At 38.5% G+C, this 16,483-nt stretch overlaps 1 protein-coding gene across 1 annotated transcript in view; it reads right to left on the reverse strand.

Annotated features, from left to right (window-relative positions):
• Positions 1 to 4,006: 4,006 nt before the first annotated feature.
• The window catches only part of LOC108250578 (storkhead-box protein 2), a 20,710-nt gene continuing 8,233 nt past the window's right edge, over positions 4,007 to 16,483 (reverse strand). The window contains exons 2-4 of the mRNA XM_017440528.3: positions 13,622 to 13,774; positions 7,416 to 9,792; positions 4,007 to 5,558 (exon numbers count right to left, since the gene is read on the reverse strand). Of these exons, the coding sequence (XP_017296017.1) occupies positions 5,354 to 5,558; positions 7,416 to 9,792; positions 13,622 to 13,774 (2,735 nt within the window). The 3' untranslated portion in view covers positions 4,007 to 5,353. The remainder of the gene's footprint in view (positions 5,559 to 7,415; positions 9,793 to 13,621; positions 13,775 to 16,483) is intronic.

Raw genomic sequence — 16,483 nt, forward strand, 5'->3', positions numbered from 1 at the left:
GGCCTGCTGGAGAAGGGACAGACAACCATCAAAATGAGCACTGCTATGCAGTGACCATTTCATTGATGAATCTAAAAATATTTTTTTTTCTGCATTTGACATGTTTATTATTCAACTTGGCAGCCACCCCCACATTTATGATTTAATCTAGTAAAATACACTTTTGGAAAGATGATAGGCAGATTTGGACTAGTTTTTAAATAATTATTATTTATCATTGGCAAAGGTTTTTGGCCTGGACATTCCAGGCTGTGTCCTCAGATGTATTCTGCCATAAGGAGAGCTCAGGTGCAGGTGTCACAATACAGATGTAGTACTCTAGGATTATGGGTTAGGGGTAGTATCATGTTAATATCAAGGGTGTTCTGCCCTTTAAATCTAATTTTAAAATAAATAATAACAATGAATGGCAAAACATTGGACTCCTTTGCTGAGTTTAGGTTTTTACTCTGATATTCTGGCAGTAACTACGATGTTGCTCCTTTTAAAATGGTGGCATAAACTGTTGTCATTCGTGTTGATTGTGCAGAGACTGGCTCCTTTAGTCCATTGTCTGAGATCATTCAGGGAGGTTCAAGCAGATTCGACAAAGCCGTGCTCTCTTTTCTTAGCCTGGTTTAGCAAAACCTCAAACTAAGAATTTATGGTTCTGCTGTTACTTTGTTAACTCACTTTCTGTTTAGTCTTTGTGTTTGTTCACGTGAAAAGGAGTGTTATAGGTGTTATTTGATCATCTGTCTTTCCATCTTCTCTTTTCTTCCACTGTCACTCATGAAGCAGATCCAGTTACCTGAACTCCTCTGCTTCAGGCAGAATTCGACCCCCACCCTACACTGTAGAAGCAGCATTCCACCTTTTTCTAGGCAATATCTACAGCCTCGGGTGTAGAGCAGCTGAATCATGTCGCAGCAGCTTTACACACAACCAAACAACATGGGTCTCACTGAATGTGTCAGCACACATTCAGTAGATAGACCTTTTGTATGTCGTCGGTGTTGAAGCTGCTGAATGGATGAGTCAACCAGGAGCAGAGTTCACCTTTGACTGACTGTATGAGTTGATCGGGCAGGATGACCTTCAGTAGCCTCAGTAAATACAGTCCATCTATGCTCCACACACAAACATTCAGTAACAAGGATGTTGTTCTGTTGAGAAAACCGCAACAAAACTGTAAAGGTTTAATATTAATATTTAATATTATTTCTTTCACACTGGTATTCTGTGTTAGAGAAAGAGTTGTTTTATAAGCCTAAAAATGATAAAAGCAAACAAAAACCAGGCATGTTTGGCTACTCATTAGACTAGCCTGGATGAAGACTTTTGCCTCTTTCTCTAAACTCTGTGCCCGATGACTGATATTATCCTAACTATAGGTCACTATTAGACAGAACGTCACTTCAGAATTGGCTGGACTAGCCCTTGAAAGTGACCTTTTAGATACGACCTGTTTACACATCATTTCTGTCAGAGGTCAAACTTAAACGATCATTGTAGTCTTTTGGGTCCAAACTTGAAAATTACATTATGAGCAATCTAATGCAATATTATGAGATTCCGCGATATGTGTGTTGGCGCTCAGAGTATTTGTGTTTCCTAAGGTCAGATGACCGTGGCAGCCATCTTGAATCAGATTGGCTCCAAAACCTAATCAGTTGTAGATGTACATCCAGTGATTACTTTCTGAAGCGTTCACTGAAATCCATCCAGTGGTTCAGAAGTTATTTTGCTAACAGACAAACAGAGTTGACTTCTATAGGTAATGGCAAAGTTTTAAAAGCAGATTTTACATGATCAGTTATTGCTCAGAGAAGGAGTAAGAAAAAAGTGTTTTGGAAACATTGGCTCAATAAAATAAAATTGTTCGTAAAAAGCAGGTAAAGCTGGTGTTGTGTTCTGGGACAGAGACGTGTAGGATGCAACTAATGGACAGCTAAAGAACAGAAGTAAAAGTGAAATAAAAGACATGCTAAAATGAATGATTGAAGCTAAAATGAATGATTGAATTACAATGAACCCCAGCATCTTTCTTTGTGCTTTTTAAGGTGTTGTGAGAACTGTCAAGGTCCTGTCACATCAGCTTCACTGAGTGGAAATCAAAGTGTGCAAAATATCACATAAAACACTGGATTTCAATCAAACTTTCAAAAAATAATTATTGGATGTACAACTACACCTGTTCAACTTTTAGAGTCAATCCAATTCAAGATGGCTGCCACAGCTAATCGACCTCAATCAAATTTACAGATATTGAGCCAAAGTTTGAGATGGTAGTAGCTGAGAGTCATTCAACCCTGTTCCTCTCTGTACTTCACCACAGCTTAATCTCTGACCTGTGTGGAGAGTTCCTTGGTCTTCATGCTGTCTCCTGCTCAGTGGTAGCCTGCACTACTTAGAGGTGTTGATTCTGGGAGCTGTTCCAACAGGTGGCTCTCATGGACAGGTTTAGATCATTTGACACTTAGATTGCTCACAGATGGATCTTATTTATCACACAATGTGGCTTCTGAAAGTAATGCTTGGGGCTTCAAAGCAAAGGGGATGAGTACATATGCATGCATCATTTTGCAGGTTTTTAGTTTTACAATTTGTTTAAAACTAGTCCAACCCCCATTCCTCCATTTAACTTCACTAATCTGGAGCATTTTTAGATTTTTGTTTTTTTCAAATTAAAAATCGGTAGCTACCTTTATTAATCCATAGTACGGAACCGAGAGCGGATGTGTTTTGCAAAATTTTTCCTGATGGTTTTCTTAAGATCACAAGTTTTTTATGTCGTTATCACGAAATAACGATTATGTTTTCTCGAGATCCCAAGATGATTGGTGTGTTTTAAACCTGATTCTATTCACCCGCGAGAGCGGGCTATGAAGTGAAAGTCGTGGCATGCATGTGTAATACTATGAATAATTCTGTAAATAGGTGATAGGTAAACCATAATGACACCACAATGTTGGTCAGATAATTTGTTTTGTGTATTTTCACGAGCAGACTTGGTAAAAAAAGTTCTACATTCCATGTTTGATTAAGTGACTCGTGACCTCGAGAAAACAATCATTATTTCGTCACAGACAGGGCCCAATTTACTAGGCTGGGCAAAAAAAGGAAAAAACAGCGTATACAGCAAATCTTAGTAAATCACATTAAATGTTTATTTAAATATTTGTTTCCCAAAATGTTGGACTTTGAAAGCAAAATAGCTACAAATACATATACAAGATGGACAGCTGAAAAATGATGGTCCACACCTTACCACTGCAAACTTGTCACTGCGCCTTTTGTTGTGGTGCAATTTGTTAGTAAATCTGGCCTGAAGTGTAGCAGTGAGGAGTAAAATTAACACCCATACGAGGATTTGAAATAAAGCATGTCATGGTAGCTAAATAATACAAAATCCTAAAACTAATTTGTAAATTAAAGAAAAATATATCATTTTTGCCTACCATGTCTTGCCTTAAAGGGTGTCTGCAAGTGGCAAATATTAGACCAGAACTGAAGGAGCCAACTAATAAGTACAATGCCAACTCCAAATAACTCGGGGCTTTGTGGAAAATGTAAATGAAATCAGAAACTCACAAACCCATATTTCATTTACAGTGAAACATAGTAACATATAAAATTTTTAAGCTAAGAAATTCTACCATATTTTTTTAGAAAAACATAAGATCATTTTGAATTTGATGGCAGCAACACATCTTAAAAAAGTTTTGGACAGGGGCAACAAAAAGCTGTAAAAAGGAAGCAGTACAAATAAACAGCTGGAGGAGCATTTTTCAACTAATTAGGATAAATGACAACAGATCAGTAAGAGGACTGGGTATAAAAAGAGCAGTTTAGAGAGACTTAATCTCAGAAGTAAAGTAAAGTAAGTCAATATTGGATGACGTGATCTTCAGGCCCTCAAGGGCCACTGCATTAAAACAGGTCTGATTCTGTTCTGGACATCACTGCATGGACTCAGGGACACTTCCACAAATCATTTTTTGTTACCACAGTTCACTGTGCCACCTACAAATGCTGCTTAAAGCTCTATCAGAAACTCTGCTGTCTTCTCTGAACCAAAGCTCATTTAAAATGAACTGAGGCAAAGAGGAGAACTGTTCTGAGGTCAGATGAAACAAAATTTGAAATTCTTTATGGAAACCACAGGCGCCATGTCCTCCGTACTAAAGAAAAGAGGACACATCCAGCTGCCTACTGATGGTATGGAGGTGCATTAGTGCCTCTGGCATGGACAACTTACACATCTGGAAAGCAACCATTAATACAGAAAATTAAATACAGGTTTTAGAACAACGTGTGCTCCCATCCAGATGTCTTTTCCAGGGAAGGCCTTGCATATTTCAGCAAGATGATCTAAACCACAGACTGCATCCAGTCCAGCAGCAGGGCTTCATAGTAGAAACATTTGTAGGTGGCACAGTGAACTGACCTGCCTGCAGTCCAGACCTCACCAACTGAAAACATTGGACATTTCATGAAACAAAAAGTCCAGCAACAAATACACAGGGCTGTAGGACAGCAAGAATCTTACATCAGACAAGAATAGGACATCATTCCCTCCAAATACTCTAGCAGCTGCTCCTCAGTTCCTAAATGTTTACAGACAGTTTTAAAAAGAGGGTATTCTTCACAGTAGGAAACTTGGACCGTGAGGAACTTTTATGAGATGTGTTGTTCCCATTAAAATTTAAAAAGACCTTATTTCTTCCTAAATAATGGTGCAATTTCTTAGTTTAAACCTGTTTACTTTATTTCATTGTGAATAAAATATGAATTTATGAGATTTGCAAATCATTGCATTCTACTTTATTTATATTTTAGACAATGCCACTACTTTTTCAGAACTGGGGTTGTAGGATGTGTACCATCAGTAAGAGTAGAATGCAGAATTGCAGCTCCTCAGTGTGTAGCACCACTTAAAGGAGATACACTGATCTAGAGCCATTAGAATGGGAGTGGAAATAAAATAACCTGAGATAACAGATAACATACGCACAATAGCAATTCTCACACACATATATACACACATACACCCACACACACACATACTTACAAAAACAACGCAAGAGCAGTAGTGTGTAAACTACAGATTGTTGAGTGACATGGTCAGAGTCAACCCCTGTGGCTTGATGTGTTTGTGTGTATGTTTATGTCTATATGTTTTTATATAAGTTAGAGAGACAAAGAGAGAGAGAGAGGAGAGAGCAGTTTCTTGTTGATGTAGGTAGTGTCTCGTCAGAGGAAACATCACACCTCCACCGTTTGAGTTTGTAGGTTTAAGTCTGATGGAACTTGGATTTTCTGGGCCCTTTTTTTATTGGCTGTGCACTCATCCCAGCACACAGTTCCAACACTAGACACTTGTAATTGATGCAAGGCAAGTATTAGGCTTTTGGATTTTCTCTGGTTGGGTGCTGGTAGGTTCCGAAATGGTATGGAAAGAAAAAGGAGGCCCGCTTCCACTGGTGATGCCGAGATGGCCTGGGCTCAGTGCCAAGTTTTGACGTCGGTTCCGTTCTACAATTGAAGACGTGTTTGATGCTAAACTCTCTCTTGTTCTGCAAAGACAAAGAACTAAAATGTCAACTGATACACCAAAAGAGGCTACCATTTCAGCTTAGAGACTTAGGATTGAAAGAGTGATGTTCTAAACACTATAGTAAATATATAAAAGCCATATATAAAGTAACAAAATACAGGGTTTGACTCACAGAACTTGTATCATTCATTGCTAAAATGACTCAAATTTTTATTGTTTGCGTGAGATTACCATTAGGCATGGGCACGTATGACATTCTGAGAGTATGACAACCTTAAGTGGTTTCACTATGTTACAGTAATAAAACACAAACTTAAACATAATTTGTTTCTATTTAAAAACAAAATTGCACATACTATTACTACTGCTGCCTAACATATCATACTGCCTAAAAAGAATTGAATTGTAGGTATAATAGTGTAATACTTTATGCTAGTTTTTTTAATGCACAGATGTAAATAGGAATACTTATCAGAACACAACTGAATATGTTGATAGTCACTATTTAAAATCAGTTTGTCCGATTCTTACTACACTTTATTTTAATTACATATATTAAGATCAATTTTTACATTTAAATCAAATGTTAAATTAATGTCAGCCAAAACACCCAAGTCAGAAGGCTGTTTTAAAATAGTGATTGCCTAAAGAGATTGTGGAAGACATTAAGCATATAATTCATTATTAGCAGCTTGTTTAATGACACTGAAGGTAGTTCTTCACATAAATTTGTAATGTTCAGTTACGGAGCTTTGAAGAGACTGTTTTGTGTTTAGTCGACTACTTTTGTTTTATGCGTTTGTATTGTAAAAATGAGGCCTTCCCCTTAAGAGAAATTAGGTTTTTAAAGCTGTTGTTGTTTCTTATTAGCTCCACAAAGTATATACAAGTGGCAAACTAAACTAATCTCAAGCATCAGATCAATTTATTTATACTTCTGAAATAATTAAAAGAACAGGCAGAACTTGAAGAAGTTTAAGTCATTGAACTTGAATGGCAGGAACTCATTCCTGCCATTTGCAATTTCCCTTTATAACAGCTCATCTCTGTCTACCAGATGAACAGCAGTAAACTTATACCTGCACACAACTACTGTAAAATGTTACTATGTACAGAATACTCAGCGGCCATTTACAGTACTACTGTAATTATGTAAACCATGTGTACTCTGCCATCAATGCTACTTCCATCTTAATTTGCACTCAAGAGTTACTGTTTGCTTTTTGTTTGTTATTATGAGTCTCGTTTTTAATGCTTTTAATTTTGAACTTGTCTGCTCATGGGATCAATAAATATCTTTCTATTCTCTCTCTTCTATTTGTTCCTTTTACACAGCACATTACTTCTTCTCTGTTGTTTTTGTTTAGTGGTATTGGGAAAACCTATGTTTGTTAACATGCTAACTCTTGTAGCCTGTTGCAAATGTTTGTTTCAAAATAGCATTACTTTGAAAAGAGATGTGTGTCGCTTCTCTGGTAGATAAGCCAAAACTGACTGTTAACCGCCAATAAAATGTACAACCAACCTACATAGTCTTTTTTTAAAAGAGAATAAAAGTTTAGGGGAGTTATCCCCTCGGCTAACACTACAGAACTGAATGTCAACTCGGAGTAACATGTCTGGTAATGGAAGGGGGAAATAAAAAAATGTGCCCAGTCTCTTATCTCGTTTTTAGATATTCAGGCTACAGGAACAGTATGATGCAAAAAAATTGAGTGGTTTTGATATTGTGAATTATTAAACACTGTGGAACACCTTGAAGCACTTAATTGGCCCATTTCTAATTACTATTAATATACTTTTACACACACAGACTATTTGTAATAGATTAGATGTCTAAAATGTCTAAAAGCAGACTAGATTAAGTAACTCTTACCGTGGTGAATTGAATCCACTGTCAACTGTGACCGAACTGGAGTCCATACTGTCTAGCCTACCAGAATGTGCTGACTGCTGGGTCTGATGTGGCTCAGGATGATTTTCTTTAGCACCAGAGAATGTAAGGGTTCTTTCAAACCTCCTATGCAGATCCCTTGCCTTCTCTCTCTCTAACAGCCACTGCATAGTCCCTGCGTCACGTCTTTCCAACCCAGGAACATTTCCTTTAGTTTTTTCTTCCCCTTCTCTACTTTTTGCACCCCCATCCTCCAGTTCATCATCATCTGAGACATTGTAGTAGTCAAAAGAGGCCACTGCAGCACTGGATGTAGGCTCAATCCCCTGGGTAGGAGCAGATGGCGTTGCCACCAGTGGTTTGGGAGCATCAAAGCCTTTGTGGGAGTCAAGAGCATCACAGGATGATGACAGAGTAATTGAGGCAAGACCTGTGGGTTTTCTCAAGGAGCTACAGCCAGATAAACAGAGGCTGGGAGGAGGTTTGAAAAGTGTATCTTTATTAAATATCTCCTTGTGTTTCTCCCGGCCAGTTGAAGTACTGTTAGGAAGTTGTCCATTAGAAATGGAAGGGTCAGGTATGGAGAGGGGTATTAGAGGCAGGCTGCTCCCTTTAGGTCCCACCTTTGGCAGGTCCTCCTTATTTTCTACTGAATGGGCTATATGTCTGTCTGTTTGCCTGTCAGTAATGCTTGGTTTCAATCCTTCATGGCTGGTTTTACCAAGAGTACCCAGTGTGTTTGCTTTTGTGAGAGTAACCTCAGAATTACCAGAGCACGGGAAATAATCATCTGTAGGGTTGGAAGCGAGCAATGGCTTAGGTGAGTAGGATGGCAAGCTATCCTTGCTCGTATTCTTTTCAAAGTTCCTGCCACTATCTAAACCAAGAGAATCTGCTGGCCCCTTAGATGTAAGGGGGGTTGCAAGAGGGTAGTGAGAGGAGCTCTGATTAACTCGCTGAGTGCTGTCATCAGTGTAGTAACGAGTATGATCCTCATAATAGTCAAGTGGTTTAATCAATCCAGGATCCATTGGTCCTTTGGAGTTGTCCATAGATCTAGAACGTTCCTTAGCCTTGCTACTGCGTTCATTTCTAGACTTCCTCTCCTGGGTGTGAGATTGTGAGCGGTGGACTTTAGAATGATGGACTGATGGACCATGGCTTGGCTCAGGAAAAGGCATTTCCATACGCCGCTTAGCAAGCTCTCCAGATACATCCCACTCTGGTGTGACAAGCAGATGAGAGAAGTCAAGAATGTTGGGAATGCTGTGTGCAATATGAAGCCGAGCTCTTTGCCGCTCCATGGCCAGGGCTTGTTCTCTTGGTAATCGAACCAGTGAAGACGAGTAACCTCTGAAGTCTCTGTCAGCTTGCTCCAAGTGAGAACCATCACTTGGCTCAAAGCAGAATGCCCTTGACTTGCTTTGTGAGCGGCTAGGTTTGGGTTGAGATTGCTTTCTGTGCTTACCCCCACTTCTTCTACTCCTGGAGCTCTGATTAGCTGATGAGGCTTTGCTCCTCTGAGCCCGCTCTTCTTCAAGTCGCTTCATGACTGCTGTATGCCGGGCAAGGTTTTCCACGGTAAGGTCAGGGTTAATTCTACGAATAATCTCCATTTCTACATGTCGCGGCAGGTGGCAAGGCTCTTCTTCGTCATGGAGTGGCCACTCCTCAGGGGGAAACTGTGCAGAGAAGGTAGCCAACTGCTTCGTCTTATCCTTCTTAAAACTCAAACGAAACAACTTCAAACCAAACTTCCGCCCTCCTGTACCACTTCCAACTGCTTGTTTCTCCACGTCTGCGGTTCCTCCTCCCCCAATGACCCCTCCTCGGTGCTTGGTGAGTGTGTCCGCCTTAAATGAGAATCCAAGGGTGCTGCGACTCTTTTCTGTGGTACCTCCTGCTTGCTGAGGTGGTGTTTGCGAGGAGTGTTGGGATGAGAACACCTCCCTGTGGTCTTTAGGAGATCGACGCTGCAGAGTAGTGTGGTGGCTAGGTGGGTCATCTGCACGATAACTGCTGATGTAAAAGCAATCATCACCCACTGCACAGTGGTTTTGGGTGGACTTTGGGTGTGTTCGATCTCGCAGCCCCCCTGAAGTGGATAGGGTTATGGTGCCAGAAAGAGGGGAGGTGCACTGAGTTTGCTGATGCTGCTGTTGTTTCTGATGCTGGTGTCGGTCAGCAGATCGCTCGTCTAAGTGGTACCACTTTGAGCTAGTTCGGATTAAACTTGGAGTGATGAAATAGGTCTGAGGTGTAACAATGAAATATCCATCAGAAGTTGGGTAGATCTTACGCTCATGGACCAGCATGCTAAGTGTGTGTTGCACAGTCTCCTCTGTTGGCATGGGTACACCTAAGCAAAATCAGAAACAAGAACAGAAATATTTCACATGGACCTTATGAAATTATGTTTTATAGGTTTACCTCAGCAAAATCAAACAAAAATAGAATATTTATATATATATATATATATATATATATTTCTGATATTAAGACTGATATTATGATTGTCTGTTAATTGAAAAAAACGTAAGAAAGAAAGAAAGAAAAAAGCCCCAAAGTTTATCTTTCAAATACTGCACTTTAGTGTTGAAATCTTTTAGGCTGATGTTATGCTAAAGCAGTAAAGCAGTATTAAAACGTGCCTCCTCTGCACTCTGGGGCTTTGGAAAGGGAAACAATAAATAGTCATTACTGACTCTATTACTTTCAGCTAAGCTAGCAACGTGCCTTAACTCTTTTGCAGCTGTCTGAGACATCTCTGCTACGACTTCACTTCCTCTCATATGAGGCGTTCTCCTGAAATGGCCAAAAGCGAAGGCTGCACAATTGATCTGCACATGGATCTTGCTCCTTCCTGTTTATTGACCAATAGGAGTGGAGCTGGGCCAAGAAGACAGCCCTGCTCATTTGCATAATGAGGCAGAAATGCATACAGTAAACTAAAAAGAGGAGATGAGGAAATGTTTTCTTGATGAAAACGCATGTGTAAGGAAAACGAAAAAGAAAATATATACATTTCTGCTTTTATTTTTAGTTGTGTCAGTTTCGGTCCTCCATAATTAAGAGCTCCAGAATGCTTTATCACACTAAACAAACATGTGGCAAAACCTCTGACGTGATGCCCTTATTGTCACAGCACACAATATTTTTGAAAGTTGGAATAAGAAGAAAAATGTATTGAGACAACCTACTTTTCTGGTGATCATCTCAGGAGCTTTGAGAACCCAAAAATCCAATGAGCATACTGACTCATTGGAAAAAAGGGTGGATGTCAGAGAAAATGTGTCACCACAGACAATTATTGTAAGTTCAGTTAGAATCTTAACTGGCTGTGGCTTCATTAACATATCCTTGATGAGTTGGGTCGTATAAATAATTTTGTAGTTTTGATTTTTGCTCCAAACTATCACAAGAACAAGATAATTGCCAAAAACCAAGTATTATTAAAAATATTCTGACATATACTGGCTGATCAGAAATTACAGCATTTAACACCAAACATTTTAACAAAAAAATGTAAATGTCTAATCGATGTGTGTTTTTGGGAGAAAAACTTTGTTGGAAGTTTGTTGGTACATAATGACTGAGAATATATGAGAAAATATGTGACAACTCGAACAATCAGATTAAAACAGGCAGGGTTCGTACACTCTTTGTTACTAAACTGTGTGCCTAAAAATATCAAGCACTTTTAAAGGGCTTTATACTGAAATCAAGCACTTTCCAAACCTTGTTAAAATTCAAGCATTTTCAAGGTTTTCAAGCACTTGTACAATTGCTGAACAGGGAATAGAGACTATGGAATCAGATATTCTGCTTTAAATAATAATACACCTACAGCCGTTTAGGTGAAACGGCTCTTAAAGACAATTAAATGGCAGTCAAAGTCTGTTAACTTGTGTTAAAATAGCAGAAAGCTGCAGCTCAACTTTAGAGAGAAAAAAGCTGCTGTCAACAAAACAACAGATACCAGGAAACAGTCAGGGGTACCATCATTATCTTCACCATCAGCAAGCTTATTAAGACATAATTCAATAATTACCTCCACCAAAGAGGCTATGTTTTTACACTATATTTTCTGTAATAAATTATGAAATTTAGAGTGAATTTTAAGTTTATATACGAAGCAGTTTTATTTTACAAAAGGAAGAACTGTTTCTTCACTCTTGTATGAAAAACATGTGAGCAAACTATATTTTACAAAGTGACTGGCAGGTTTTTCATTTATAAATTGATTTTATTATTATCCTTTATTTAACAGGACAAATCCCATTGAGATAACATGTTTGTTTGTTTTTCAAGAGAGGACTGGATCACCCTTGGAATGACTTACAGGCACTTTACTAAATCATTGAATGTCATTTAATTGAAATGATTCTTGCTGTTAGGAATAACCAAGTTTACGACTTCAAAAAGTCCCAGGCCATTTTAACAATTAATATTTTAATAGATATTAGCAATGCAAACATGAGTACTGTTGATCAAAAAGCATGAAATAAGGATCACTTTTATTTATTGAATGTGTGCAGCAAAACTATGGGAGAACAGTTCAATTTTTAAAGTAAAGACAGATGACGGAGGTGTATTTTTGATCTATGTAGCATTTTGAAGCTCTTTAGGACAATCCTTTTTTTTAAACAGATTCAATATATTGTTTTATTTTTACTATTATAAACAGCCCAAATGAAAAACAAATCTATGCTATAAATTGGTATTTTGAGGCCCCATGCAATTACCTACGCTCACCTTCTGCTTCTAAGGTCCACTGAGGCAAAGCTTCATCATTACAGAAGAACAAACATCAACAAAAAACTTCTTTACTAATGGACAGAGATGAGCTTTATTTTCTTTTTCTTTTTTTACATGAATACTCAGTGATCTTCTCCATCTATTGGCAAAAAAAGCAACTCAGTACAGGTCATCAAACAAATGCCATCATGGAAAGCAGTAAATGGCATTTGTGGAATATATTTGTTAGTTATTTATGTTGAGTAGGGAACTTTAAAATAAGACTTCTAAATGACCTGACCGTATGCTATTTGCTTTTCAGATACCGTGAACATTAAATGGCTTGCACTTGTACAGCGCTTTAACTAGTCCAAGGACCCCAAAGCTTCACACTAAAATTATTCACCCATTCATCCACACATTCACACACTGATGGCGGTAAGCTACAACGGCTGAGACTGACGGAGCAGGGTCTTGACCTTTGGTCACAGGCGAACCCTTACCTCCTGAGCCACTGCCGCCTCATTATCACCACAACACCTGGGAAAGAATGCTTGGTTGTAATTTCCATGATAGTGAGAGAAATTTATGAAACTATTTCATTAAATATAGATTGTTTTCCTATTAGTTTTTAAATCACTTTAGACAATATTTGGATAATGAACTGCATGTGTTGAGCCTCTATTGGCTGTTTTAAATGAGGTCAGCCCCAAAGGGTGGATAAGGTTATTGTCCCACTGCACAAGTCTTAGCTCTGTCTTCCCTTCAGATGCCAATGAAGCAACATTCAGTCATAATACCTTCATTTATTATTCATTTTGGGGTTAATAACATTCAGACATATTAGTATGACAGTAGTTCTGCTACTTTGGTTTTCTTTAATTAATTTGCTTCCTTTCTCTCATTCCATTTATTGTTTAAACAGAGCAATTACATCATACTTTGGTATTTGAATGTCATTTTCCTGGCTTATCAAATCTTATCACCTTTTGCCAGAAAGTTGATGGAGTCATTCCTTCATAACTCATTCCATGAGTGTAAATATTGTTAAAATGTAAAATAATCCCCTTTATTCTCAAAGTAAATTATTGTCTTTAAGTTCCTCTCGTGGGATTTCAGGGCCTTCAGCTGGCTTGAGAACCCTAAGTGACAAGCATAAACTGAGCGAAGGCTAACTTCCAACATTATTATATTATTCTGTTTATGCTTTATTGTATTTTTGTTGTATGACTAATTGTCAAGCAAAACACATTTTGTCATATAGTAAATTTAAGGAATTTATTGTTGGATCACTAGCAAACCCTAGCAAACCATACAATTATTTGTGTTAAATCCTCCATACACACATGAATGATCAATATTAATAAAGTTGTTATTGCCTTAAGTAATAATACATTTTGAGTTTTGATGACAAGAAGATAATGAATGCTGTTGACTGATGCTGGTTTTACCTGGAAAACATGTCTGCAGGTGTTCCATCAGGGCTTCCTGAGTGACAGGCTTATGGGCAGAGTTGATAGCAGAGATTGCCAACAGCAAAACATCTCCCAAAGGGATAAATTGTGATTGGCTGATGGGTGACATGCTGATAGGGGATACATCACCTGAAAAAAGAAGAAGTACAATCATTATTGCATTGAGTAACCTCAAATTTAAATGTTCTATGTGCGGAAACTCTTTGCACTGTACAAAAATTAAAGTGCTGAATTATGATTCAGTACCACCATCAGAAGTCTGCTTTTTTATATTTAATATGGGCAATATATTTATGGTAAACTTTTCAGCTAGAGTTTGTTTGATGACACCAGAAAAAAGCGTGTTTAAGGAGCCGACCTTGCCTGCCACTTGGCACACACAGCACCCAACCTTGACTACTGTCCTGCAGGTGGTGAGCCTACATGGAGGAGCCCTCCTGTAGCTTGTTCTGACTGAGCTTCAGGAACCAAGGCTTAACAACAAGGTGCTTGCCAGCAATCTCTGGTCAAAATTGTGATTATGAGGCTCTTAGAAAATGCAAAAATACCTATTACTCAGTTAACTTTACAGATACTGAGCTAAAGTTTCATGTGATAGATTAGGGTCATTCACAACACATTCTCTGAGTGCTAACACACCTCATAAACTCTTACAATAATACATGAGATCATCCATAACATCTACAAAGTTTGACCAAACCAACTGTAACTCTGTTCCTTTACAGTGTACAATTATTTAAGTTTAACCTTCTGGTATGACAGGCAGTGCGTGATAAGCATTCTCAACAGAAATACCAGGCCTTCAAATAGAAGAACAGAACGAGTGCAAATCTCCACCAAGGCCACAGCGTGATTAAAAAACAGTGCGATCCAGATCATAATCTGGATCACCACCAAAATGTAATTCATTGTTTTTGTGACAACCCCAACATTTCCTAGAAAAAAACATCCATATCTGATCTTTAGGTTTTACCTGATCTTTGCTGACAGGTGGCCTTCTTTGATCCCTTAGCTAACCAGTTTGCTATAGCTTTTTGCTACATTCAGCAGCCTTTTACTACCTTTAGCTAGCATTCTGCTACCTTTGGCTTTTAACTAGTGTTCTGCTTGTTTTAGCTTTAACAATTCAGCTTCTGAATAAAATGACAGCAAAATCATTCAACATTCAGCATTTCTTCTCCTTTTTCACAGAAAATGCAGTTTCTTTGTTTCATTGTCATTATTGTAACATAAATGGGTTGAAACTATCTGGCTATTAAAAGGGAAGACAAAGTGCTGGGCAAATTCCTTCCTTTGCAGACAGTAATCCATCCTTTTATTGAAATTTACAATGGCTTTTGATGATAGTGCAGATCCCTCTCACACACAAACTAATCTTCTTCACACACATTTTGTTTTTCCACCTTCTCTCCCCCCACCCACACAAATGTCAAACTTCCTTTTTATAACACTTTCATATACAGCATGTGCCGACAAACACAGCTCCATTCACTATTTCCCTACTTACACCAGCTAGTGTTCAGTCAAAGATAACCCAGAATCCTTTGCACCACAGAAAGACAAGAGGGTGTGACCAATCGCATCCTGCCTCGCTCTGCATCCATGATTTTTCAACTTCCTCACAGTTTAATGCCTCCTATGCTTGTTGGAGACGAGGCTGAGAAGGACGCAAAGACAACTTAACCTGTTGTTCTTTGTTACTTTGAATCAAAGATGCAAGTGTTTCTCCTTTTAAGATAAGCAGTTTGTTCTCCAACACACATTTCTCTGCACTTTGTGTGTGAGCATGTGGGAGCCCATGTGACAAAACTGCAACTGTAGTCATATGTGACCCAGTTAGATCACTAAGCTTGATTTAGCGCATGCACACAACACACACACACAAGTATTATCTCAAATTATTCCAGAGCACTGAAACAATTCCTTATATAAACATTAATGACCTAGCATTCCTTTGACGGGTTGCTGGACCAGTGGGTAGGGTGATCTTCCTCTGATCGGAGGGCGGGGGTTGAATCCCCATGCCGCAGTATCCTTGGATAAGACACTGTACCCCCACTACCCACAGCTTTGCTGATCGGTGTATGAGTGAGAATACAAAAAAGGGCTGTGTATAGTGTGTAAAAAATACATTAAAAAGCACCTTATAAGTGTGTGAATGAATGAAAGAGAAAATCTGTAAAGCACTTTGCAGAACCTGGACAGGTTCTCTATCACTTGTGGACCATTTACCATATCACCCACCACCTTACATGTCAGTTTCAGACTAAGATCATCTTATGTTGAGAAATGACAAAGTTGTAGCTGAAATTACCATTATGCACAAACTAATGTGATTTTACAAGATTTCACACTCAAAGTATGTGTAGTGAATGACTCTCAGATAATACAAGATTCATTTTTAACTCAATGTTTGTAAAACTGACTGAGTTATAGACATTTTTCTGTTGGCTAATGTTGATTAGCTGGAGAACCCAAATGAAATGAGCTGACTCCAAAAATTAACCAGTTGTAGATGTACATTCACTTATTACTTTCTGAAAGTTTCATTGCACTCTGTCCTGTGGTTCATGTTCATTTTGCTAACAGACAAACAGGGTTTACTCCAACAGTTAGTGCCAAAGTTTTAAGTAAATGAGTAACACTTGAAATGTGTGTTGTGACCAGGGGTGAAATTAGCACCCGCCACCGGCCAAATGCAGGTAAATATTTGAAGTGGTGGGTGAATTTGATCAACACACACGCCACCGTGGCGGGTTGGCAATTTAAACAGAAAAGGTGTTATTTGTCCTCTTGACATATAGGGGGCAGCAATGTGCTCGAGTTGCTGCTGTTACG

The sequence above is a fragment of the Kryptolebias marmoratus genome, unplaced genomic scaffold (genome assembly GCF_001649575.2).
Source record: "Kryptolebias marmoratus isolate JLee-2015 unplaced genomic scaffold, ASM164957v2 Scaffold24, whole genome shotgun sequence".
Taxonomy (NCBI): Eukaryota; Metazoa; Chordata; class Actinopteri; order Cyprinodontiformes; family Rivulidae; genus Kryptolebias; species Kryptolebias marmoratus.